Below are 23,367 nucleotides of genomic sequence, written 5' to 3'. Positions count from 1 at the left end.
AGGGCTGAGTCTGGGGGGCAGAGGGTCTTGGGCAATGTGCGTACCTGGGCCACTTTCCGTACCACATCGCTGGCCACGCCCAGGCCTTGTACGAAGGAGCGAGCAGCCACAAAGGCGCGGGTAGCCCGCAGGCGCAGCTCACGTGGGCTGTCCCCAAAGGGCCGCAGCGCCTCGGCCTGCTTGCCCAGGCAGTCCAGGTAGTCGTCGGGCAGCAAGAGCTGCGGATGCAGTTGTCTGAAGAGGCGCTCCAGCAGCCGGGCCCAGAACTCAGCCAGGGTTTCCTCCAGGTGCAGGTTGGCACCGCGGTAGTACAGGCGCAGCTCGGTGTACAGGTCCCGGAAGGCCCGGGCGTTCTGAGTGTACAGCTCCCCGAAGGCACCGGGGAAGGCATCCTGCAGCTCGCGCTCCGAGTCGTTCAGCAAGCGCTGAAAGTGGTCTGCACACAGGCGGGGGTGTGAGGCCTTCAGGGCCCTGCCTCTCCACCCCACCCGGATGCAGGGAGACCCGCTGCTCTTCCGAATCTGCTGGTGTGGTCATCAAAGCGGGGTGCCAGGCTGCACAGGCTGTATTGGCCCCATGCAGCTCCACAGGTCCCAGAGAGCTCACCCTACTGGCAGAAGTGCATGGCCTCTGTGTGTGTGTGTGTGTGTGTGTGTGTGTGTGTGTCCTCTAGGGCCCCTGTGTGTGTGTGTGTGTGTGTGTGTGTCCTCTAGGGCCCCTGTGTGTGTGTGTGTGTGTGTGTGTGTGTCCTCTAGGGCCCCTGTGTGTGTGTGTGTGTGTGTGTGTGTCCTCTAGGGCCCCTGTGTGTGTGTGTGTGTGTGTGTGTGTGTCCTCTAGGGCCCGTGTGTGTGTGTGTCCTCTAGGGCCCCTGTGGCCCTAGAGCTCCAGAGGCCATTTCTGTCTGGGCAGCAAACAGAAATGTCACTCAGTGACTCCTGGGTGGGACTGATAGTGGGGATGGAGGGGGGAGGGGCTAGAATGACCCTTGTCTCACCCACCTGTCTCTGCATTCCCTGTTGCCCAAGCTACCCCACCTGTCTGCATCTGCCCCTCCTCTGCTGTTGTCCAGGCTTCCTGCCCCTCCCTCCCTTTGTTGCTCCAAGATCCAGGAGCCTCTGCTCTCAGCACCCCAGCCTGTAGTCCAGAACCTCAGATGGACGCCACCTGGCAGGGGAGGGGGCCGGGTGTGAGCACGGACCCTAAGGTTTGGGAAAATGTGCAATCTGCGACTGCTCAGACCCTCAGGAGCTGTGGCTACCCTCCCCCCACAACAGGCACAGGGGATGGTTTAGCTCCAAGTGTCATCATCGAAGGCGTGGAGGCGGGGCTGTAGGTGAGGCCCATGAGCCACTAATGAGCCGAAACCCAGCAGCCATGTGGAAAGGGACTTGGAGGCTCCCCGGGCTACCTGTCCCCAGGGGCCAGCTGACATTTCCCGGGAGCCCTGAAAGCCAGACTGCTGTGGTCAGGTGTCCAGGAGCTGGAGGGCAGGGATGCTAAGAAGACAACCCCAGAGTCTCTGGTGGAAGCCACTGTTGGTATTTCCAAACTGTCCCCCAAGAACACACTGGGCATGCAGCCAGCCTCAGGGTACCCACACTCCAACTGCTCAGGCTCACTGACTCTGTCCTCTCCGTCCACCCTGCTGCAGGCACAGCACCTCTATCCAGGCAGAAATCTTGAGCTTACTATCTCAGCTCATAGGTCACTTTCTGGGGAACACCCTTGACCCTAGGGCACCACATCATCTCATCAGAGGTACCTTGTGAGGGTCATTATGTCACCCCACCATTGGCTGTTTAGGGCTGCTGTTCTCTGCCCAGATGCAGTGATGCTCAGCAAGGGGCTGATGAACAAACAGCCCCAACAACACAAGCTGATCCAGCCTCTTGAGCACAGGGGGCTCTCCAACCCAGGGCCTCCCGACTTTGTTCTGGCTCTGGCAATAAAGGACAAGGAGCTACTCGGAGGACAGAGGTCCCCTTGAGGGGCTGGATAATGGAACGGACAGGCTTTTCTCCTCAAAGGTGCACTTGCGTTAGGCTCTACACACCCACAGGTGGACATGGATGACGTGGGGCTCACGTATCTCCTATTCAGGCCCCTGCAGGAGGACAGCCCTTCTGACAGTAACGGCCCAAATCCCAGCACCTCCACCGCTCCCATCACAACCTCATCGGGGGGGCTTGAGTGCCCACTTCCCCCCACTTCTCACCATCCACGCCACGCAGCTGAGTAGCCAGCATGGCCTGCAGGGCACGACTGCTGTCGCGGAGTGCGGTCTCCAGCTCAGCTCGGCTGCGATTGGCCAGGTTCTCCTCCATCTCACTGGTGCAGCAGGTGTACCCTTGGGGGCAGATCCGCAGGTGCTCACCTGTGGGGAGGGGTGGCATGAGGGAGGAGGAGGGGCCCAGGAGAACTGGCTCCACAGACCTCCTGGACTGGACAGTGGAGCCGGGATGTGCCACTCCAGGATGGGGCTCAATTCAGGCTTGGGGCCCTGGGTGAAGTCAGGAATGAGGGATGAGTGTGGCTCTGCCTGGCTCCTGTCCCAAACACCCAGGGGTGTCATGCAGTGTGTCCCTGTGGCACATGAAAGGGTCCCAAGCAAAGAACTAGTCTGGGGGCTCTGTGAGGTGGGGGTGGGAAGGTACCAGGCTCATCGATGAAGACGGGGAGGACGAAGGGATCCAGGCTTCCTGTCCCCTCTCACCAGTACATGGGAGGGGTGCACTAAGGTCCATAATACGAGGACAGTGGGGTACCCGGTGGGGACAGTTCTCCACTGGCCAGAGGCAGCAACTCCACCAGACCCTGGGTAGAAGTCTGGGGGTGGGGTGGGGACAAACTCGCTTTGGTTCAGATGTGGGCCTTGAGGCCAGCCAGACACACCCTGTGTTCTCAGTGTCCGTATGCAGCCCCCTCCTTCTTTTGCCCTGTCGCAGGCTGCCCTGCTTGGGTGTCAGCTCTAGGCAGCATTACGGCGGCGGTGCATCCAAGCCAACCTCGCTTCCCCACGGGGACGGAGCGCAGACTTTGGGTCCACACTAGGCCCTACGGCCCACCCTGTGGAGCCTTGAGAACATGCACTAGGCAGCTTAATACCTGGGATGGGTGCCTGGCATTAGAGGAAACCCGTGATGCAAGAGGTAGTAACCCCACTAGGGCAAGGCAGACCAGGGAACTGAGGCTCATGGAGAGCGGACCTCTTGTCCCAGTCAAGTCACTGAGCTGCTCAGGCCCCAACACCCAGCTGTTCTAGGCACCCTTGGCCCGTCCATCCTTTCATCACAGGCCTGGAGGAGGGAGCGCTCCCTGGGGATGGCCTGGGTCAGGCATACATGAGAGGTGGGGCAGAGGTCTGGCTGGACAGAGGGGCCCAGGCTGAAGATGTGGTCAGCAGGGATCCCAGAAACGTTCTTTAATGATAATCCAGGAGCAGGGCTGACGCCGAGGGCCAGAACCACGGTGCGAGAAGCAGTGGCAAGACTGGGCCTGTCCCTCGCGCTTACCCTTCCTGACTGGGGTTAACGGGAAGGCAGGGGAGGGCTGAGCCCCCTGTGTAGGCCTGGGAATGGGAGAGGAGAGATGCTGGGGCCTGCTTGTTCACCAGGAGTGGAGGGCTCTGAGACGGCCCAGAGAGACAGGTCAGCAGCACACCGGGAAGGAATACCCAGAAGGGGCAAAGAGACCTAGAGTTCTTGGGCAGCCTCTGGCCACAGGAGCTCCCACTCCCCTGGCCTGAGCTCCAGAAGTCAGTTCCCACCTGAAGCTAGCTGGGCGTAGAGACCCAAGACTCAGTAACTATCACGAGGCTGGATTCTGCAGACAGAGCCTGCCGCAGGACTGCAGGACCAGACCTCTTTGAGCGTCTTTGTCTTTTGTACGCCACAAGCTCAAGTGTGTGGAGATGTTGTGGGGTGACCTATCCGGCCTCTATGTTCTTGACCTGACATGGAGGTGTGCGCCCAGGTGCTGGGGAGGCCTAGAGACGGCGGGGGGTGGGGTGGCTGCTGCACACTTGGGTGGGACTGGAGGTAGGTGTCCGATGGACCTGAGGGAGTGACCCCTCATGACAAGGATGGGGCGTGGGAGGGTGCGGCAGGACAACCCCTCCCACAGGGAAGTCTCTGGCCCTCTCGTGTCTCAAGCTGGGATCTCAGCCTGGAGGGCTCCATGTGCTGTTCAGAGGCAAAGGGCCTGTGGCCTCACCCAGGCCCCCATGGCAGGGAACCTCTGCCTCACAGCCATCTGGACTCTTGGTCCCCAAGGGCCCACAGAGGCGGGGAGAGGCCATGGCTGATGAGAAACAGGAGGAAGTGGCTGAAAGTTACCTGAAGATGGGGTCAAGAGGAAGGGAGCTACTGTGTGAGGTGTACTAGACAGGCTGGAGGTGAGGGAGGTGCACACTGACCCTCCGTGTCCTTTGCTCCCACGTCCTCCCTCCTCTTGCCCAGGATGCCTGCCCCTCACAGGGGTTGCAGGTCCTGGGAACCAGGAGGCAGCTGTGACCAACCTAGGACAGGGCTGACCTGGGGCTGACAGAGCTGAGAGCTGCAAGCCTGGTACAGAAGACACTTCCTTCCCCCAGGCCCCCCAGTCTTTGTCTGTCCCCTTCCTTCTTGGGTAGGGAGGGTTGGGACACAAGGACAGCCAGGCAGCCACCCTTTTCTCTGCAGCTTAAATGCTGATGCAACAGGGTTGTGGTCTGCCCAGCAGAGGGCAGCACTCAAAGCAGGACCTGCCCCCTTGTCGTCCTCCAGGCCATGGCCAAGTGGGGCTGAGCCAGCGTAGCACATGTCTGTGTGATGGGGTCATGTCTACCTAAGAGGGGGTCACAGGGAGCACCCCATTGGCGGGTGGTGGTGGGGAATGTGCCTTGGGAAGAGGCTGCAGGTGCCAGCATGGGGCTTCAGGAAGACATCCTGGCCTTAGCTGTGACCAGGCACCCAGACCAGGCTTGCTGGGCAGAGGCAGCAGGAGGGAAGGCCCAGCACCCTTAGGCAGGTCCAAGACTGGGGCCAGGGATACAAAGACTGGAGCTGCAAAGGCCAAATCCCTGGCAGGCCAGAGGGGCAGGTGCGTCACTTTCTGGCTTCTCTCACTGTGCCCCTCCTTCCAGATCCCCCCTATCTATCCCCCCAAGGTCCTTGTGGCCCAGTCCCCACCCTCCACTGTGTGGATGGGAGAAAAGAGGCTGAGAAGAGACTGAGGGAGGTAAGATAAGGCCACAAACACCAAAATAACACAGGTTGCATTTCCTTCCCCCCACTCTGTGCAGGTTGTGGGTGGGTGGGCTCCTAGCCTCTTAGCCGGCCACTGTGAGCAAGCCCCACCCTGTGGCCTCCCCTGGCCCTGCCTGGCCACCTAGCCCAGCCAGCCCGGTGACCTGCGCTGTTCCGGCAGCCCCAGCACAGCCCCCGTCCCTCCCTCCCTCCTCGACAGACACGGGAGTGAAGACACGGAGCCAGAACCTGGGCGCCGGCCTGAGGGCCCCGGGCAGGCTGGGCCAGGCTGCCCCTGAGGCCCGCTGCAGGTCAGAGTTGCATACTGGAGGTCAAGGCACAAGGCTTCACCCAGCTCAGGCCTGGGTCTGCAGGTGAGTCTACTGATGCAGACATCAGAGGGTCAGAGTTGGGTTCTGCAAACTCCATCCCCCATTCAAAAAAGCAAGACTGGCTGAGAGAATTCTACAGTCCTCAAACCTGCCCACCCCAAGTTCTCTTCCCTTCTCTTGCCACAATCCCCGGAGAAAGGCCAGGAGAGAAAGAGAGAGAGAGAGAGAGAGAGAGAGAGAGAGAGAGCGAGATCTCCATACCCCTTCCTCCAACCTAGCCTTTCTTCTCCAGTAATCCTGACCAGCATCCTCCTCCCCAGCCACAGAGAGGCAAGAGTCACTCCCCACTGACTCTTCCCATTTTCATTAGTCAAGGTCGCCAGCCCCCCCACTGCTGGGTCAGCCACTGTCCCTCCACTGACTTGCTATAGTTGACTTTATCTTTCCAGAGCTTTCCCTCCCTAGCCATTGGGCCACTTCCCTATTCCAGTGCTCCCAGTTTGTTGGGGTTTTTTTTTCTGGGGGGGGGCTGGTTTACTCACGGAAGGTTTGTCCCAGCCATTTGAACCTTTTTCTCTAAGCCCCGCCCCCAGATCCAAGTCTCCCAAATTCTGGGGCTCTTGCTCCTTCCTTAAGACACCTAGCACAGCCTCCCGAACTCAGCCCATCAGCAGCTGAACCTACCGCAGCTGCCTCTTGTTCATTCCCTCCAAATTCAGGCTGCTCGAAGACACCCCAGACCTTGTTCTCACCGAGGACCCCCAGGCTGGGGCTAGAACATCTTTCAGGTTCACACCCTCCTGCCACCTGCTGACGGTAGCAGCTCCAGCCCCGAGTCTCTGGCATCATCAACCTCCCCCAGGGCCATCAGCCATAGTCACCCCAAAGCTTTAGCCAAGACCCCCGTCTTGACAGCAGTCTGATGCTGGACACAGCATCGTGTGTCTGGGCCTAGCCTGGCAGCCACCCGTGACCAGTGCCCTGGAGCCCTCCCACAGAGACTACTGAGTGATGGCAGAACACCACGCTCATTCCTCCAGAAGCTTCCTCACTCAATGGGAGGGTGTGAACAGGAAAGCCTGCTCCCAGCTTCATAGCTACATCCCAGAGGCTCTGCTCCAACTGACCCACCACCTTGAAAACACCAATTCAGCATGGACACGCAGCCTGTACCGCCTGCCAACCAGCCGTGTGGACAACTCCATGCACCACCGCTGTCAAAAGAGCCAAGGAGCCACAGAAGGGCGTCTGCCCCTCCAGCTCCACTGTTTACAGGGTACTCCACCTGCCAGGTAGTGGGAGCCCTGAACAAATGGCCCAGGTTTCCAGGGGACCTTTTTCTGCCTTTACTCTGTTCCCCAAGAAGTCTGCACCCCTGACCAGTCCTTTTCAAGAGCACATCTGAGGGCACACATTTCCACCGAATCTCTACTTCCAAAAATTAACAGCGCCACAACCCTCCGCCTGCACTCCCAACGTGCTTCCCACCCTCCTGTCCAACCTCAGACCCCCGGAGCCCCCGCCTCCATTTCACCCAAATGAGTGTCACCAAGGAGCCCCTCTCAGCTGCACAGAGCCGCCATCCGGCTCAGAAACTCGAACCGATGGGCGTTGGCAGAGGACACCTCTGTGCTCGGTGGGAGGGGTCGCCCCCCAGGCCGGGGGCTGCAGTGAGCCAAGGGCAGCAGAACAAAGCCTGGGTGACACCTGCAGCTCCCACCCCAGTCACCACAGTGGGGGGCCTCGCACTCCAGGGTGCGGTGGTCGCCGTTGCCCTGAGGTCGAAGGGCAGCATTGACTTGGAGCTGCTAATGCAGCCCCGTTCGCCGTGCAGCAAAGAGGGGGCAGCGGGGTGCAGAGGGCTGCGGCAGACAGCGAGGGGGGCCTCGTTGGAGGGGGCTGCGGCAGGAAAGGGAGAGAGGGAGGGGAGGGACAGGAGGGCGATGCGATTGGCGGGGAAGGGGCTTGCCGCAGTGGGCGCGGCAGACACGGGAGGAGGTGGCGGGGGAGGGGGCAAGCGAGGGCTGCGACACCGGAGGAGCAGGGGGATGGGCTTGGCGGAGGAAGGGGGGCTTGCTGTAGGAAGGGGGCTGCGGCAGCCCGTGGGGTTCAGAGGAAAGGATGGGAATGGGGAGAGGTGGGGGGCATGAGGACCACAGGACAGGGCGATAGGGACAAGGTGAAGGTGGGGAGCCGGCGGGGAGCAGGTGGGTGGGTGACAGGGTGCAGTGAGGCTGGGAAGACCGAATGAGTGGTAAGGGCCGCTCCTTGATGGAAGGGTCTGAGGAATGGATGGGGCTGTGGTGGAGGTGAAGCTGAAGATGAGACTGGGGCAGTGGGGACAGGGACGGCGGGTGAAGATGAGGATGGCGATGATGAGGCGCAAATGAAGATGCGGTGGCGCCTGGGAATGGGAATGGCGGTAGGCGGACAGCGGCCCAGGTCACCCAGCCTGGCTCCCAGCTCGGAGCGGCCACCCGGGCAGTGGCTCGGAAACCCCTTCCCGCAGCTGCGGCTCCAGCGGCGGCGTCCCGCGTTGCGGTGGCGCTCGGCGCGGCGCACGGACTCCAGGTGCCGGCGCTCGGGGCCCGAGGGACCGGGCCGAGGAAACGCGAAGCAGCCGGACGGCTGGAAGGGCCGGGAAGGAGAGGAAGCCAGGGCGGGACCCGGAGGGCTGCGGGAGAGGGCGCCGCACACACCGCAGCCCAGGACGGCGCCGCAGCCTCACTGGCGCGCGCGGCTCTCGGCGCGGGGACGCGCCTCCTCCCGCAGCCCGGCCCCGCCGCGTCGGTACCGCCCCCGTCTCCCTGGAAACCTCAGCCGGCTGCCCAGCCCCCTCCCGCGGAGCCCCTCCCCCCCCCGCGGCCCGCAGCCCCTCCCTCCCGCAGCTGCACTGCGCCGCACCTCCGCCAGCGGGCGAACCAGGCCCCTCCGCTGGCCCCGCAGTGGAGCTGGCTCAGGCCTGGGAGCAGAGGGTGCCCGAGCCCTGGGCACCTGCTCCGAGGACCCTGATCTGCTTCTCTCAGGAATGCTACAGTCCCGCCCCCACCTGTGTCATCTTCGCTGTCACTGTGCCCCTCCACCCACACTCCGCTCCCTGTTGCCCAGGCCTTGCAGGGCCACTCCTGGGCTCTGTCTCCACAGAGCTTTCAAATCCACTCATACAGCCTCGCCTGCAGTGCACGGGTCCCTCAGCCCTCTGGGGGATACGGAAATCTATGTGCTCCCCAGGCAGGCAGCTGCTGAACAAAAGTCCTTTGCCAAGGCGGACAGACCTTACCCCTAAGACACGCCCCCCCCCAAAGACAGGGGCTTCACCAGGCAAGCTGAAAGGCTGGCCTCTAAGTTGCCCACTCTCTGTTTGGGGACCCCTGGGCAGGCACCCTGACATAAACACCAGTCTGATGGGGTGCCTTGGCATGGCAGAAGGTACCATCCGAAGGCAGGGCCTCTCAGAACTGCCATCCTCAGTGTCCATGGCTCATCCACTGGCCCTGGAACACACTGGGGACAAAGGGGACCCCAAGTTTGTGTCCGTCAGGCCCATGGCCCCATGTCTCAGCTGCAGGACAGAGCCCACTCTTAGAGCCTGAGGCTGAGGTGCTGCCTCACCCACAGGGCCAAGCTCAGCCCTTTTCTCATTTCCAGCCAAGCTAGATAAAGAGGACATTCACCTGGGGCCCATCCCCAGTCTGTCTGCACACAGGGGCACAGTGGGAATTCAGGCAGGGAGGGGGTGCCTTGGCTGCTCGCCTGGGGCTCTGCACAGCTGTCCTAGCCCACCCACCACCCACCCACTGCTGGGCCACGGGGAAGCCAAGGAGTCCGATGAGATGGACTGGTCCTGTTTGCTGTGTCCACATGGGACATGCTGGAACCCCAGAAGGGAATGCAATGCAGGCCCATCGGCCCTATCAATGCCGAACACGCAGAGGCCACAGCTCCATGCAGCCAGCACCTCACCTGCTCTCCTTCAAGGCCTGCTCACTTCCCCTTCCCCCAGGAAGCCTTCCCAGGTGCCTCCAACTTCACTGGGGGACCTACTGGCTGCCCTCCCTTGCAGCAGGGCAGCTCTGCCACAGGAAGTTCCACTTTCTTTCCCTCGCTCCTAACCAACACCTAAGTCAGACTCGGTGCTACATAAATACATCTGATAGGAAGAACCACCCCAGTGTGAGTGTGGGCATTCTAGCAAACGAGACCACCACCCTCAGAGGCAGCCCGCCCTCTTACCCAGGCAGAACCTTCCCCTAGAGTAGCCTGTGGTGTAGGGGGACCTGTGAAGGGACACCCCACCCACGACGGTTCCTTACTCCTAGGCCTGGCTATCTCTGCTGGGATGGCATGCCTTCTCTGAGCCATGCACGCAAGGATTTAAGTCCTCTTCCTGGTTCAGAATCCACAACAGCTCTGCTTCCCTGCTCTACTGCTGACAGAGTAACACACAGGGACAGGGATGTGCCGTAAGTCACTGGCTGGGAATTGGCTGTGCCGAATAGTTCTGGACTCCCTGCCTCTCCTGTCACCTCCTCCCTGGAGTCCTGTCCCAGGGGAATTCCTGAGCGGAAGGCAGAGGCTGAGGCAGGAGCTAACATGTTCTGCTTCTGCTGAGTGGCAGAGGTCTGGGCAGTCTCCCTGGGCTTGGCTGCCCAGACCAGCACCTCTGTCCGCCTGCCCTGTGATGGCAGGTGTGTGTGCGTGTGGTGTGTGTGGCATCTACCTGCAGCCCCTCCTAGCCCTGCAGGCACCATTAGGGAAGGGTAGCCAGAACTACTGATGCTGGCTACATGTGAATTTCCGACACACAATGAATTCTTTTTTTTAGTACAAAAAATTTAGCCCAAAAGAATTGTGAGCAGGAACTGGAACAGACACTTGGACACTGGTGCTCGCAACATTCAATAGCCAAAAGGTAGAAACAGATGTCTGCAGCTGAGTGCATAAACAAATTGCAATCCACAGAAGAGAGTGCCATTCAGCCCTAAAAACGAGAAAAATTCTTGCACTCTACACATGGCTGAACCTTGAGGGTGCTACGCTCTGAAACAAATAACTGTGTGACTCCATTTACTTGATGTTCCTGGAGCTATGGGAAGGTGGGTATGGGGGGGCTGGGGAGGTAGTGTTTAGTGGGACAGGGGTTCAGTTAGCAAGAAGCAAAGGACTTTGGGTATGGATGGTGGTGATGTCTGTGCACAAGGATGCACTTAATTCACTGAACTGTGCACTTGGCAGTTAAGAAGGCACGCATTATATTATTTATCTCTTACCACAGAAAAGCAAATCCTCCCCTCCCCTCAAAATACTTGGGACATACTTGTACTAAATGTGTGGGCATGCTGCCACCAAAACGTGTTACTGACTTGAAGTTAAAATATTCAGGACACACTACACTAAAGATGAGTCACTGTCTACCTGTGAATTAACTGGCTTTTATTTTCACTTGCTAAGTCTTGCAATTCTTCGTGGGTTGTGGAGTCTGAACTCACAGCGTCTCCCCACCTGAGACACTGTCACCTGTGGGCACCCCCCCTCCACGCAATTAACAGGCAGATATAACTACCCCTCCTCCACCAGATGGGAGGACAGAGAGTCACAGCACTTAACTGTCTTGTCCCCCAGCCAATCTCAATCTCCCTGGCCTGAGTGTCTCCCTGTTCTCTGAAAAAGGGAGAAAACGAGAGGCCCCGATTAGCCAATGCTGGGATCCTTCGGTAGGTCCAGGGATCCCAGGTGTGGAGATGAAGCCTCTCTTGCAAAACCAGGATCTAGCGGGCCTTGTCTGCAGCCAGGCGTGGCCACCCACTGGCTTGCATCATCCTGTCCCACCTAGTCCTGGCCAAGAGTTGCTGAGACCTAGCACAGCCTTGTGCAGCTGGGCCGGCAAGGCTTTGTTGGGGAGCGACAGCTGCCTCTACTCCTGGCAACCGCACAAACCCATACCAGAGAGGTTCCCTCCCACCAAGCTCACCAGGAATCCCACCTAGCACAGGACTGAGCAGGCGACTGTGTCATGTGCCTGCAGGTGAGCACATGTGACCACCCCTTTTTGGCCCATTTCTCAGGGATGTTTTCCCTGACGGTTCCCTGGAGGCAGGGAGTTTGTGCCCTAGACACCTGGTGTCTTGGTCCCGCCCCGTCTACTCAGAGGCCTGGCTGGCAGAGGGATCCTACTCTGGGCAGAAGAGGGGCTGGATGCCCAGGGCAAGCTCAGCAGACCTCTGGAAGGCAGGCAGCTGAGGAAGGAATCAGCCCCATAACCAGACATAGTCACGTGTTGGGGCCCATGTGATCGGGGTAACGAGTGGCCCCTTCTGGTGGCAGCTGTCCAGACCCCCAGGCCTGGCACAGACTGGCCCAGTGACAGTCTCCTGTCCCTTCCTGTCTCTCCTGGGGCCTGTGGCATTCCCAGGGCCTCTTCTTGGCTTCCTTCCTGAAAACCAGCTGCCACTGTCCCAGGCTGGCCCGAGTGACTGCTGGCCTGCACTGTCTTGTGCCCACTGGTGCTGCACCCCAGGACATTTGTGACCTGTGCTCAGGAGGGTCCTGACAGCTGCCCTGCCTCCACGACCAGGGCCAGTGAGCGCAGTGTGGGCACTGCACATTGAGATGGCCAAGGTGACTTCCAGAAGCAGCAGTGCCGTGACGATGGTCAGGGTCCACAACTAAGGTGGTCTTTCCTCCCTTTCTACATGGGTTCCTCATCCACAGCCAGCTTTATGGAGAGGAGCCTCCACACCTGACGGGCGTTCCTCTGACAGGACACACAGCAGGCACAGAGAGGTCTGACAGTCTGTCAGGTCACACAGAAAGTGAGTACAGAGTCGGCCCTTGAACCCAGGCAGGTTAGTCAGGTCCAGCAGACCAGGCTTTGGATTTTCCTTGAGGATCTGTCTCTGCTTGGATGATGGTCACTGTCCTTATGAGAGAAGCCCCTCGCTAAGAAGTGGCTTGTCCACTAGCCCAGCAGGCTGCTCCCTCAGGGCTATGACATCATGCTGAGGACAAGCAAAACAAGCTCTCAAACATCCATCCATGTGTGCCCTTCCACGTCCACTCAGCCTCTGTCAGACACCACCTCCTCTCCCTCTGTGCCCTGAGACTTCCTGACACCCACATTAACCCTGGCTTGTCCACCCCTGCCCCTGCCAGACAGAAGCTCCTGGAGGGAGACAGAAGAGCCTGTGCCAGAGGACAGCTTGAGAGGGTCTCAGATCAGAAGAGGGAAAGATATAGGTCAGGGCACCCCACACTCATGCCAGAGCAGACTTCCCACCACACCTGTCCTGCCTTGCTTCAGGGTCTGACCACCATGGCCTCAGCAGCTGCCCCACAGTACCCAGTCCTGCCTCACTGACAGGCCCTACCTGCAACTCGGTGGCTGATGAAAGTCACCCCTCCCTGGGCATCCACAGGGGCAGACCCAGGTGGAGGGATTCTTTCCCTGCTCCAGCCCTGCCTCCCACTCTGCCAACGAAATCATTCACCTGGCCTCTCCCTGCTCCTTTGACCATGTGTGCAAGCAGAGAACCAAGCCCTATCTGTCCCTTCCCATGTCCCTCTCTGTCCTCCCAGTAACAATGCCAGTGTTCCCCGCTCTACACTTATGGTCTTGGGCTGTGTTCCTTGGGTCAGTGAAGAGCCCTGAGTGCCTGACCTAATGCAAGGGTCTTGCAAGGAAAGCAGTGCAGGAGGCTGGGGACTTTGCACCATGACTTCTCAAGCCATCCCTGAGGCCAAGCTGAGGGGCCAGGTCTCCCCTGTTGCAGTCCAGAAGGTTTGCGTGACACAGTGGGGACATTTGATTGTCCATTCCACACCCACATGCTTGGATTCACTTGTCATTTCCATCTGCTTTCAAATGGCTTGAGCAACACGTAATCATGAAGGCCACTCGTGGGAAGCTTCTGATGCCCTTGCTGACTGCACCAGGGGCACAACACAGGGAGCACTTTGTGTGAGGCTGCCTGTCAGTACCAAGAATAGTACTGGGGACACAGTGCCCAAGGAGCATCCCTTGGGGATTCACAGGGCCTCGTGGTCCTTCCAAGGCTCCATCACTCCACAGGTGGGCAACTACCCTCCTCACTCAGCCCCAATTCCTGCACACAGCAGCTCTCCTGGCTGAGGAACCCTTTGTTGCCCAGCCCTCTTCATCTCTGTACCGGCCCCTGTGCCATCTGGTGAAGGCTACAGATCCCTTCTCAGGACAGTTTGGTTCTGAAGCATGGAATGACACAGAGATCCCGACAGTGGGCACTAGTTTTCAGAATACTACAGAACACACCAGCCACGTGTGCTTCCCCATGAACACGCCGCTTTGCAGGACCTGGCAGCTAGTCTACTTCTGACTAGCTCTGACTAGTTTCAGAGTTGTGGTGGGTGTACTCAGTGTTTCAAGCTATGTGTTGTGAATGTAAGGGACACAAAAATGCCACGGTTTCTATGGTGGCCGAGTCCCAAGGGTTAGAATATCATCGATCTCAGCAAGAGGACAGCCTCCTGGTTTGGGCTCAGACTCTTTCTTAGCTACCTTCTCAAAGTCTAAATTCCTTACCTGGCCCGCACCTGAGGACCCCTGGCTCGGACAGCCCTGCTTCACACCCATTTGTCCACCATAGCTGCCGGCCTTGTAGGTCCAACTCACATTCTGTCCCTTGAGCTCTCTGGGACCCTGGTGTGCCTAGGGCTCCTGTTCAAGTGCGTCTCATGGTGCCGTCATCTGTGGAAATTTCCCCAACGCTCAGCAAGTCCCTAACCCCACCCACTAATGCTAGGAATTCTGTGCCTCCAAAAGCCCCTAGGCAGCGATGCCTGGCTGGGAACACCACCTCACCTAGGGAGGACCACTCCCAGGGGTGTCTGCTCTGCCCCCCACCACTGCATGGGTTGTGCCAGCCCAGAGCAGGAAGCTGCTGGGAGGGAGACCACCAGGATGTACAGAGAGTCTTTTGTGCAGCACCCACCAGGCTGGGGGAAGGATGGGAGTCAGGACCGTCGATTTACCAAGAATTATGGTAACTTAATTAAAGCCATCCCTTTTAAATACCTGTATGATCCATCGTGTCCCAAGCTCCATGACAACTGCAGACGTGTGAACGCCTGAGCCAACCCTGGCAGCAGGTGGCATCAGCTTTCTCCCCAGGGCCTGGTAGATGGTCACAGGTGGGTGGGATGTATTCTGAGGCCCCCTGAGCCTCCGATGGGCACTTATGGCCCATAGGCTTGAGTATGCACTTGGATGTCACCATGGCTCACCACAGGGATGGGGTCATAGGACCCAAGCACTGAGGACAGGTAGAATGGCCACCACAGGCCATAGTCTGTGATGTACTCACACAGTTGTCCTCAGTGTCTGGGGACCTTGTCTGAAAGTGCTTCCAATGCTGACCTAAGCCAGGACACAGCCTTCTGGGGAGGTGTGCCACCTGCCCAAGGCCTCGTAGCCCCCTAGGTGAGCCCCTAGGTTTGGGAGGGTCGAGAAGCCCATCTGAATTTCCCATTAGGCCTTTAACTTCTGGGGAATGGGGACAGATGATAAGGTTTTGTGCCTCCCAGCCAGGCCCCTTCTCCTTTGTTCCTGATGAGCAGGGCTCAGGCATTAGGTGACCACTGCAAAGGCTAGCTCTGACCTTAGGAGATCCACTGGGTGTGGCTGACTGAGAAGTGGCTGAGCCTGGCCTCCTTGGCAGCTGGCTGGGCCATTCTGCTTATGTGTCCTCACATGGCCCCACTGTCCACAGCCCTGCATCCTTCTTATCCTTATCTTCCTGGTTCTGCCCCCAAACATTCAGTCCTCTCGTCCCTTCTTTGCACCAGTGTGTGGCCTGGGTCCCAGCTTTCCACCCTCTGACCCAACAGAACCCCTGCTCTCTGGATGCTACATCCCAGCATCTAGGGACAGACCCATTTGAAGGTCCCCTGTTCTCCAAATGAGGTACCTTCAATAGCCTCAACCCTGGTGACCCACCAGGTCAGCACATCAATCAGTGCCCACACAGGCACTGGGCAAGCCTGGGCTGGGACAAGTGACTCACTCAGCACGTGGCGGGGAGGGCTGGTTGGGGCAGTAGGTCCCCAGCAGTGGCTCTGCTCTGGGCCCTGGGGACCTGTCTCTGGGACTTGGTTTTCTACCTGCACACTACGTGGTGCTCAGCTCACCTGGAAGAGTGGATCTGGCCCATCCAGGAGCTCCTGGGCACTTGGCCACCCCTGTGTTGCTTGTAGGACCTCCCTTCCTGGCCAGCCCCAGCCCAGGCCTTCATCTCAGCTGGGGGTTGACAGCTTGGCCCATGGGTGTCTGCTGTGCCTGTGTGGCAGACACCTGTGGGCTGACCTGGGAGGCTACCTTTGCAGGGCTTGTCCTCATCTAACACTGGCCTTTGGGCTGGTTTGCTATCTGTTTCCACCCCAGCAGGGCCTTGGAGAGGGTCAGCATAGGACCTCATCTCTGTGTCAGCATTCCTCCCTATGAATGCCTGGTGCTAACACCAAAGGTGGCAGGCAGGGCTAAACCTGGCAGTGGAGGGGGGGGTGGAGAGTTGGGCAGATGGCCAGGGAGCAGGATTGATGGAACCCCCAGGGGCTGTCCTGTCACCCCGCCAAGCATTCGGAATTCCAGGGAGCATGTAGCACAAATGAGCAGCAGTCTCTTTTCCTCAGGAGAGGTAGCCACTATGCACACTGTGGAGCTCCTCTGCTTTGCCTACCCTCTTCCCCACTGCCTCCCCAAAAGTCCGCCTGGGGGGGGTCTACTGTCTGCTGGCTTGGAGGCTCTACCACTCACGACTGGGGGTCCTGAGTCATGACTCTGTCAACCATGGGTCTTCAGGCTGCCACCTCACTGCCCACCCATTCTGGTTCTGTGACATGCCACAAGATGTGTCACCGAGTCACTGGTCACCAGCTTCAGTCACCGTTGGAACATCACCAGATCCGTAACATCAGCATGAGAGCCCTGGTCTGACACCCCAACACAGCGGAGGCTGCTGAGGCCATGGTGGGAGAGGAGCGACCAAGGACCTTGAGGGGTAACAGTGAGGGGCTGGAGTTGAGGCCTCCAAAGACTGCAGAGTCAAGGTTGTGCCTGAGGAGTCTAGCTTCCCCACACTGTCACCAGGATTTTCATGCCAGAGACACAGAGAGGTATGGTTCTGTCCTCAAGAGGCCATCAGAGCCCAGGATCTCTGCCACCAGATGGAAACTGCCAACAAAGTGCCAAGAACGGGAGGCAAATATGAGCGCGCTCACCCCCTGCTGTGAGCTGCATTGTGTCCCCAAAGCTCTAACCTCGGAACCCAGAATTTGACCTTGTCTGGGTGTGGAGTCCCTGCAGTTAACTGGTTAAAATGAGAGTGTGCTGTTGGTCCTAATCCAGATGACTGGTGCGCTCATAAAAAGGGATGTTTGGAGACAGACACGCACATCGGAGAAGCCCAACGGAGAAGCTGTGTGATGATTAGGGCCAGGACTGCATTTACAAGCTAGGAGCGCCCTGGAGCAGGTTCTCACGGCCTCTGAGCTGACCCTGCTGGCACCTTGGCCTCAAGCTTCTCTCCTAGCATCCAGAGCTGCAAGACACAAATATCTGCAGTTAAACCACCTGTTTGCTGGACTTGGCTGTTCGGATATTGACCACAGAAATGGACCTAACACCCACCCTGGCTAGGGAAGCAAGAGATACCAAGCCTAAGCGTGAGTACTTGTGTCAGGGATGCTGAAGACATTGTGCCAAGGGCCCCAAGTGTGGGTGGTGCCAGGCCTGTGCTCTGGGTAGGCACAGGAAGGACCAGCTTGAAGGGAAGGGGTATCTGTGTGTGTGCGGGAAAGGGAGTACCCTTGTGCTCCCTCTTGGATGGCAACCTGGAGGGGTGGGGCGAGAGCTGGAGGAGGACCCCACCAACCCAGGGACTATGCCTTGACACCCCCACACAAGGAGACTTCAAGCAGCATGCAGCACCTGCCCAGGCCTGTCCTCAGACAAACACTGCAGAGAAAGGCTGCCAATGGGCACAGCAGCAAGGCACTGGGGCTCGGCAAGCAGCTGCAATTGAAGCCCCTCACGGAACATGAGCAATATGATCCCCCCCACCCCGGCAGTGGGTTATGCTGATCCCTGGAGTGGCTCAGGACTCCAGGAAGGCACTAAACCAGAGGGGGTTAGGGCTAGACAGACGCCCCGTCCACAGAAGTGCCCTCACCTCTGTCCTGACACAGTTCCTGAGTCCCCACCTGAAGTCACTCTGAGCCAGGCCTGGGGAGACCTCCTGACTTAAGGAAGGGCGCCTAACCTCTCACTGCCTGACACATACAGCCTAGACATGGCTGCTGCTGGGCCCCAGGCCCAACCAGCCTCCTGTGTGGCCTCAGGGGAGCCCCTTTCCTGGCTATCTACTGGCTGTGGGCACCATGGTTGAAGCACCGTATGCTTGCACACTCACTGACCACACCTACAGCTCTGAAGCCCCGTCTTGCTGCCTGGCCACCAGGCCCTCAAGTTCCAGGGCAGCCTGTCATCACAGATTTGCAATGTCTCTAGCACTGGCACTAGCCTAGTGTGGAACCACAATTCACCAAGAGACCCACCTGTCTTATCTCCTTGGCTTGGCCATCTGTGTATAAGGTGTCTAGTATTCTTTGGGCCAATGTGGAGGGGCTGGTCTCTCCTCACTAGGGACATACTGGGGATTTCTCTTTGGGCCAGCTAGAAGCACAGCGAGCTCATCCTTTATGCATACCTGGGGCCACCCACTTTGCTGAGCCTGGGAAGAGCCCTCTCCAAGGGGTGGCAGAAGTCAAGCAGGCTTGTGGGGAACAGTGTCTGTTAAAAGCAGTTCTAGATCCTAAGAGATGGAGCCCACAGCAGGAGAGCAGAGTGGGGAAAACAGCTGCTTGGCCCACCAGGGTCTGGGCTGTAAAATCCCATTTCTGCCTCCCAAGCTGAGCTGGCAGGAGGCGTCCAGAAAACATGGAGGGAAAGAGTGAGCAGCAGTCAATGGTGTGGGCTGTGCAATCCATCAGACCGGGCCCTAAGAAAGCCATATGGCTTCTGGAGCCTTCATGTCCTCATCTGAACCATGGGTCTACACAGGCCCTGTCACGTGGCTTGCTTGCTGGACAGTCGTGGAAGTGCCTCACCAGTAGCCTGGTTCATAACAAGAACTCTTAGCTCCCAAATGCTGTTACTTGAGGGGTGTGGGGGGGCCTTACAGAAGGTCTCTGGGGGTGGGATGGGGAGAACACACAGGGACCCTTCCCTCCCATTGTCCTTGGGGTGTTCAGATGATTCCTGTTCTCACAGGGAAACAGGCAACCTGTCCAGTAAAGAGGCTCAGTGCTACAGCAAAGGCCTGAGCCATTGCACTACACAGGTGGCCCTGTCAGATCACAGATCCCTTAGGTGTCCCAAAGGGCACCTTAAGCTTAAGCTGGGGATGATGACAGCTCAGCTCCTTGCAGCACACTGGGGAGAAGGACCACACTGGGGAGAAGGACCACCTTGGGGACCACACTGAGCCACATGCGGCTTCTGCCTCCTGGACAGGACAGGGCACATAGAATCCGAGAGCGGGGCAATGAACCAGGCAGCTTCTTAGAGCCCGACTGACCTCAACTGAGAAAGACACTGGTAGGTTCTGGAGCCAGCCATGACAATCCTTTTCAGGATATGGTAAGGGGACACAGGGCTGAGGACCCTCCACTCAGATTCTGGGCCCACCAGCCAGAGGGCCAGCACCAGAACAGAGAAGAAAAGGGTCCTCTCAGGATGAGGAGGGAGGTCCTCAGTGCAGGCTCCACGGCACAAGGTACCCACCTGGGCTGGCAGGCAGGCTGCAGCTTGGTGGCACAGGACAGCTGGGCTGTTCCTATCATGAGGACAATACCAAACCCTGTCTTCTTTGAGCCGTTCTCCTCTTCCCCAGGCTGAGGGATCCTGCTGAGTAGGCACCCTCAACCCCCCACCTCCTGCTCTGCACCCCAGCTTGGCCAGAATAAAGCAAACTGAGTATGGCTCCACACTGCAGGTGTTTACTGAGAATGCACTAGGCCAACAGCAGAGTCAGGCTCTGTGTTGACAACAGAGAACCGGATAGCAGCTGTCCCTCTCCCCAGGAACCCCACAAAGGAGCAGATACACAACTGACCACCCTGAGTTAGTTGGCAGGGCAGGCAGGTGCCCAGGAGCACCTGTGGCACAGGCATGCCCTCTCAATCAGAGGTACAAGAGTCACCTGCTGTGAGCTGTGCTTTGTCAGGTGGCGCCTGGCAATGTGACCCAGCCCTGTTCTTCATGCAGTGCCTTGGTGTAAGGGCAGAGCTTCTCCCACAGTGGTCGTGGTCCATCTGCTGCCTCTGCAGGCCTGCTCCTCATTCATAAAATGGAACAACTGTCACCACTGCTGCCTGGCCAGGCTGTCCAGGAAGTGAGACACCTCAAAGTTCCTCCAACACAGCTCCCTTTTAAAAGCATTTCCCTGTCATCAACTACCATTTCTGGTACCTCATGCAAAGGCTGGAGAGACCACCCATGCACCAGGGCCACCCTCCTCCCTTCCAACCAGAGGAAGTGTTGCGTATCTCCCACGCTGGGCTGGGCCAGCTGAACTCAGTGCAGAACCTCAGTAGGGTCCAGTTCCAGGTCTCTGGCCCCTCTGAAGAAAGGACAGCCCCTTTTGGAAGTCTAGCTTTGAGGCCTGAAGGAAAGCAGGCACAGAAGATCCAGGGTCTTAAGAGCACCTTGCCACAGGGGGCCACCAGAGGGCGCCCGGCCCTTGAAGGCCAGGACTGGTGACACCGGGCAGGAGGGGATGCTGGGCTTGGCTGCCCCTAGAGCTGCTGCTCCCCTGCAGGTCACTGTTGCCCTCAACCCACAGGGCACTAGGCTCCCTCCAGTACCCTGAGCCCATAGGCGTTCTATTTGGGAGGTTATAGGGTGCACCACAGGGGCCCTGGGCTCTGAGGAGCACTGCAGGGAGGGCAGCAGAGCACAGGCAGTCTGGAGGAGGATGGCACCTGAGTCCAGGCACAGACACCCAGCCTATGGCTGGCACGAATCCTGGATACCCAACCCCCACTCCAGGAGACTTCAAGCAGGATGGGCAGCTGGATGGTCAGCACCAGCCTATCACACAGACACCAAGACTTCATGCTTGTCCTGGGTCCCTAAGCAGACAAGCGATCCAGGCTCTCTGGCGGGGCCCCACCTCAACTTCTTCCACCCTGTCCTCTCTTTGCCCTTGGTGGCTGCCCACATTCTGTCATTTCATCTCTGCCTAACTGGGAACAGCAGACCGTGGGTGTAAGTTCAGGAAGGTCCCCAAGGAAGCATCAGCTCAGTGGGTGTGGATGTGCTAGGAGGGCAGTGGGCTTGATGGCTCTGCACCATTCAAGACTTTGGGCTTCAGTACAATGGTCAGCGATGCCCCCAGTACAAGTTCCTATTTGTGTGGTGGGAGGAGGGCAGAGGTGTGGGCAGAACACTAACCAAACCCGGCCAGGGCCTTGTGCTGCCTCCCTGACAGACAGAGCACAGAGAGGTGCGGGAGGCCACTCTGACAGTGACAGGGCTGTGTCTGCAGAGGGAGGTGCAGGAAGGCCTGTCCCAGGAGACGTCACAGGGTGGATCAAGAGACTCAGTTAGAGGGGTCTGTGGATTCTGTCCCTTGCGGGATGCAGGGGTCCAGAGCCTGGCAGACTCCTCCACCTCCAGCACAGTCCGTCCATCTCAGTGATGTTTTTCTTTCTCTCATTCACAATACTTATGGCATGGCCATTCCACAGTCCTCGTGTCACCATTTGAGTTTAGCCCCTCACCGAAAAAGCCACCTCCTTTTGTTTGGGAAGAGCTCCCAGAGCAGGAACCTGGCCTGCTTCGCCCCTGTTCACAGTGCCCCAGGCACACTGCAGACTCAGGCTCCATTCACATGCGAGGATGAAGCTCTGGGTCTGGGAGGTCCTTTGGACGTTGCGCCCCAAGCTCACAGACAATTCCGTACCCAAAGCTCCTCCTGCGTCAGGGAAGGGAGGGGACGGGCAGCTCCGCAGGCAGCTGCAGGGCCGAGGCTGCCGCCAGGAGGGCCGCTCTTCTTACAAAGAGATGACAAGGCCCCTGGGCGGGATCCAAGGCGCCGACCACCTGCAGCTGGGCTAGCTGCTCCAGGCGGCCCCAAGTGCCAGGCGGGGCCCCAAGCGCGCAGAGGCGGGGGCGCCGGCAGGCACAAGTTCCTGGGCAGGAATCCCTGCGAATCGTGGCACAGGTCGTGCTGAAGCGCTCAACTCGCTCACTCCCTCTCCTCCCCCAAACAGACTTGAGGGGCTCTGTCCACAAAACCCACCGAGGGCTGTGGGGACCCCCGCGGGAATCCCTGGGCAGAAACTTCGATGCCTTCCAGAGAGGTCCGCTCAGAGGAGTCAGTAGCCCGGAGCCACCGTCAATCTGCACCCCGACAGGCCGGTCGCATCGTGACTGGGCAGTGACCCGACAGCAGCTCCCGCCGGCCCCGCGGCGAGGGGCACACTGCCCGGGAGCTGAGAATGCGGCCACGCCGGCGCGCTGGGCCGAGCCCGCGGCCGAGGATGACCACCCAGAGTCCTGACCCGGAAAGGGCGCACCGCTCCGGGGGCCGCCGCTCGGATCCCGGCGAGAACAGTTGGACGGGGAAGGAACCAGAGCGCGAGTTAGAGGCTGGGGAGAAACCGAGCGAAGAGCTCTGAAGCAAGGGCCGTGGGGTGCAGACCAGCGAGGACGCAGAAGGCCACTTGGAGCCTAGGCGGCGGGGCGCGGGCGCAGGCGGAGGGTTCCGGCGCCTAAGGGCAAGTGGCCGCGCAGGGCAACCGAAAGAGACCTGCGGCGGGCTGGGGTCCGGGGCCTGCAGAGGGGTCCCCAGGCGCCGCGCCCTTACTCACCCGAAATCTCCGCCTGGGGCACGTCGCTCAGGCTGAAGCCCTTGGCCCCGTAGATCTGGCGGACTTCGCTGCAGCTCCGGCTTTTGCTGGCAGAGTCCCCGCGGGAGCACGCGATGAGCGCGGCGGCCGCGCACAGCAGCCACCAGCCTCGGGCCGGGAGCTCCATGGCGGGGTCGGCGGCACCCCTGGCCGCCCGCGCGCGCCTCTCGGATCCCGGCCGGCCCGCGCAGCCCCCGCCCGCGAAGGGCAGAGCCAAGGTCCCGGCGCGCGCGGCTTGAGGTCCAGAGGCGGCGGCGGCCGAGGAGGCGGAGACAACAAAAGCCGGCGGCTGCTGCGGCGCGGGGCGCGCGGGGCGCGATGTCCGGCCGCTCGGTCGTGGCGCCCAGAGCGCGGCGGGCTAACGCGCAGTCCTCCCCCGCCGCCGGCCCGGCCCCTCGGCGGCCGCGGAGAGGGGCGGGGCGGGGCGGGGCGGGGCGGGGAGCGCGGGCGGGAGGAGGGGAGCGCCCGGGCGGGGTGGGGCGAGGCGGGGCGGGGCGGGGCGCAGCGAGGGGGTCGCGATCCCGGGCGCTCCGCTCTCGGGGTGCGTGCAGACCCACCCGCCCGTGCGAATCTCTCGATCGCTTTGGTGAGGTGGTAGTAGCTAGGGAGTGCAAAGGCTGTGTCCCGGGTCCCCAAGGGCGGCCCCCATGCCCCGCGCCCAGGGCGGCGGCGGCACCACCTGTGGGGGCGGGGGCGGGGCGGGGGGGGCTGGCGAGGCAGGGCTTCCCCCGCCGGACGTGACATCACGCCCTCCGCGCACCAATCGGGAGCTTCCCCGCCCCCAAACGAAATCTGCACCCCTCTGCTGCTCCCCGTCCCTCGCTCTACCCGCCGCGCTCCCGGGGTGCCGGCTTCCACATCGCCTG

General features: G+C 59.8%; 1 protein-coding gene across 1 annotated transcript in view; it reads right to left on the bottom strand.

The window, feature by feature from the left end:
- Gpc1 (glypican 1) overlaps nt 1-22,868 on the bottom strand; it is a 28,099-nt gene extending 5,231 nt beyond the window's left edge. The window contains exons 1-3 of the mRNA XM_020174938.2: nt 22,463-22,868; nt 2,216-2,374; nt 45-436 (exon numbers count right to left, since the gene is read on the bottom strand). Of these exons, the coding sequence (XP_020030527.1) occupies nt 45-436; nt 2,216-2,374; nt 22,463-22,628 (717 nt within the window). The 5' untranslated portion in view covers nt 22,629-22,868. The remainder of the gene's footprint in view (nt 1-44; nt 437-2,215; nt 2,375-22,462) is intronic.
- Between the last annotated feature and the right edge of the window lie 499 nt (nt 22,869-23,367).

This window comes from Castor canadensis, chromosome 4, assembly GCF_047511655.1.
Source record: "Castor canadensis chromosome 4, mCasCan1.hap1v2, whole genome shotgun sequence".
Classification (NCBI taxonomy): Eukaryota; Metazoa; Chordata; class Mammalia; order Rodentia; family Castoridae; genus Castor; species Castor canadensis.
This window is presented reverse-complemented; position numbering and strand designations above follow the sequence as displayed.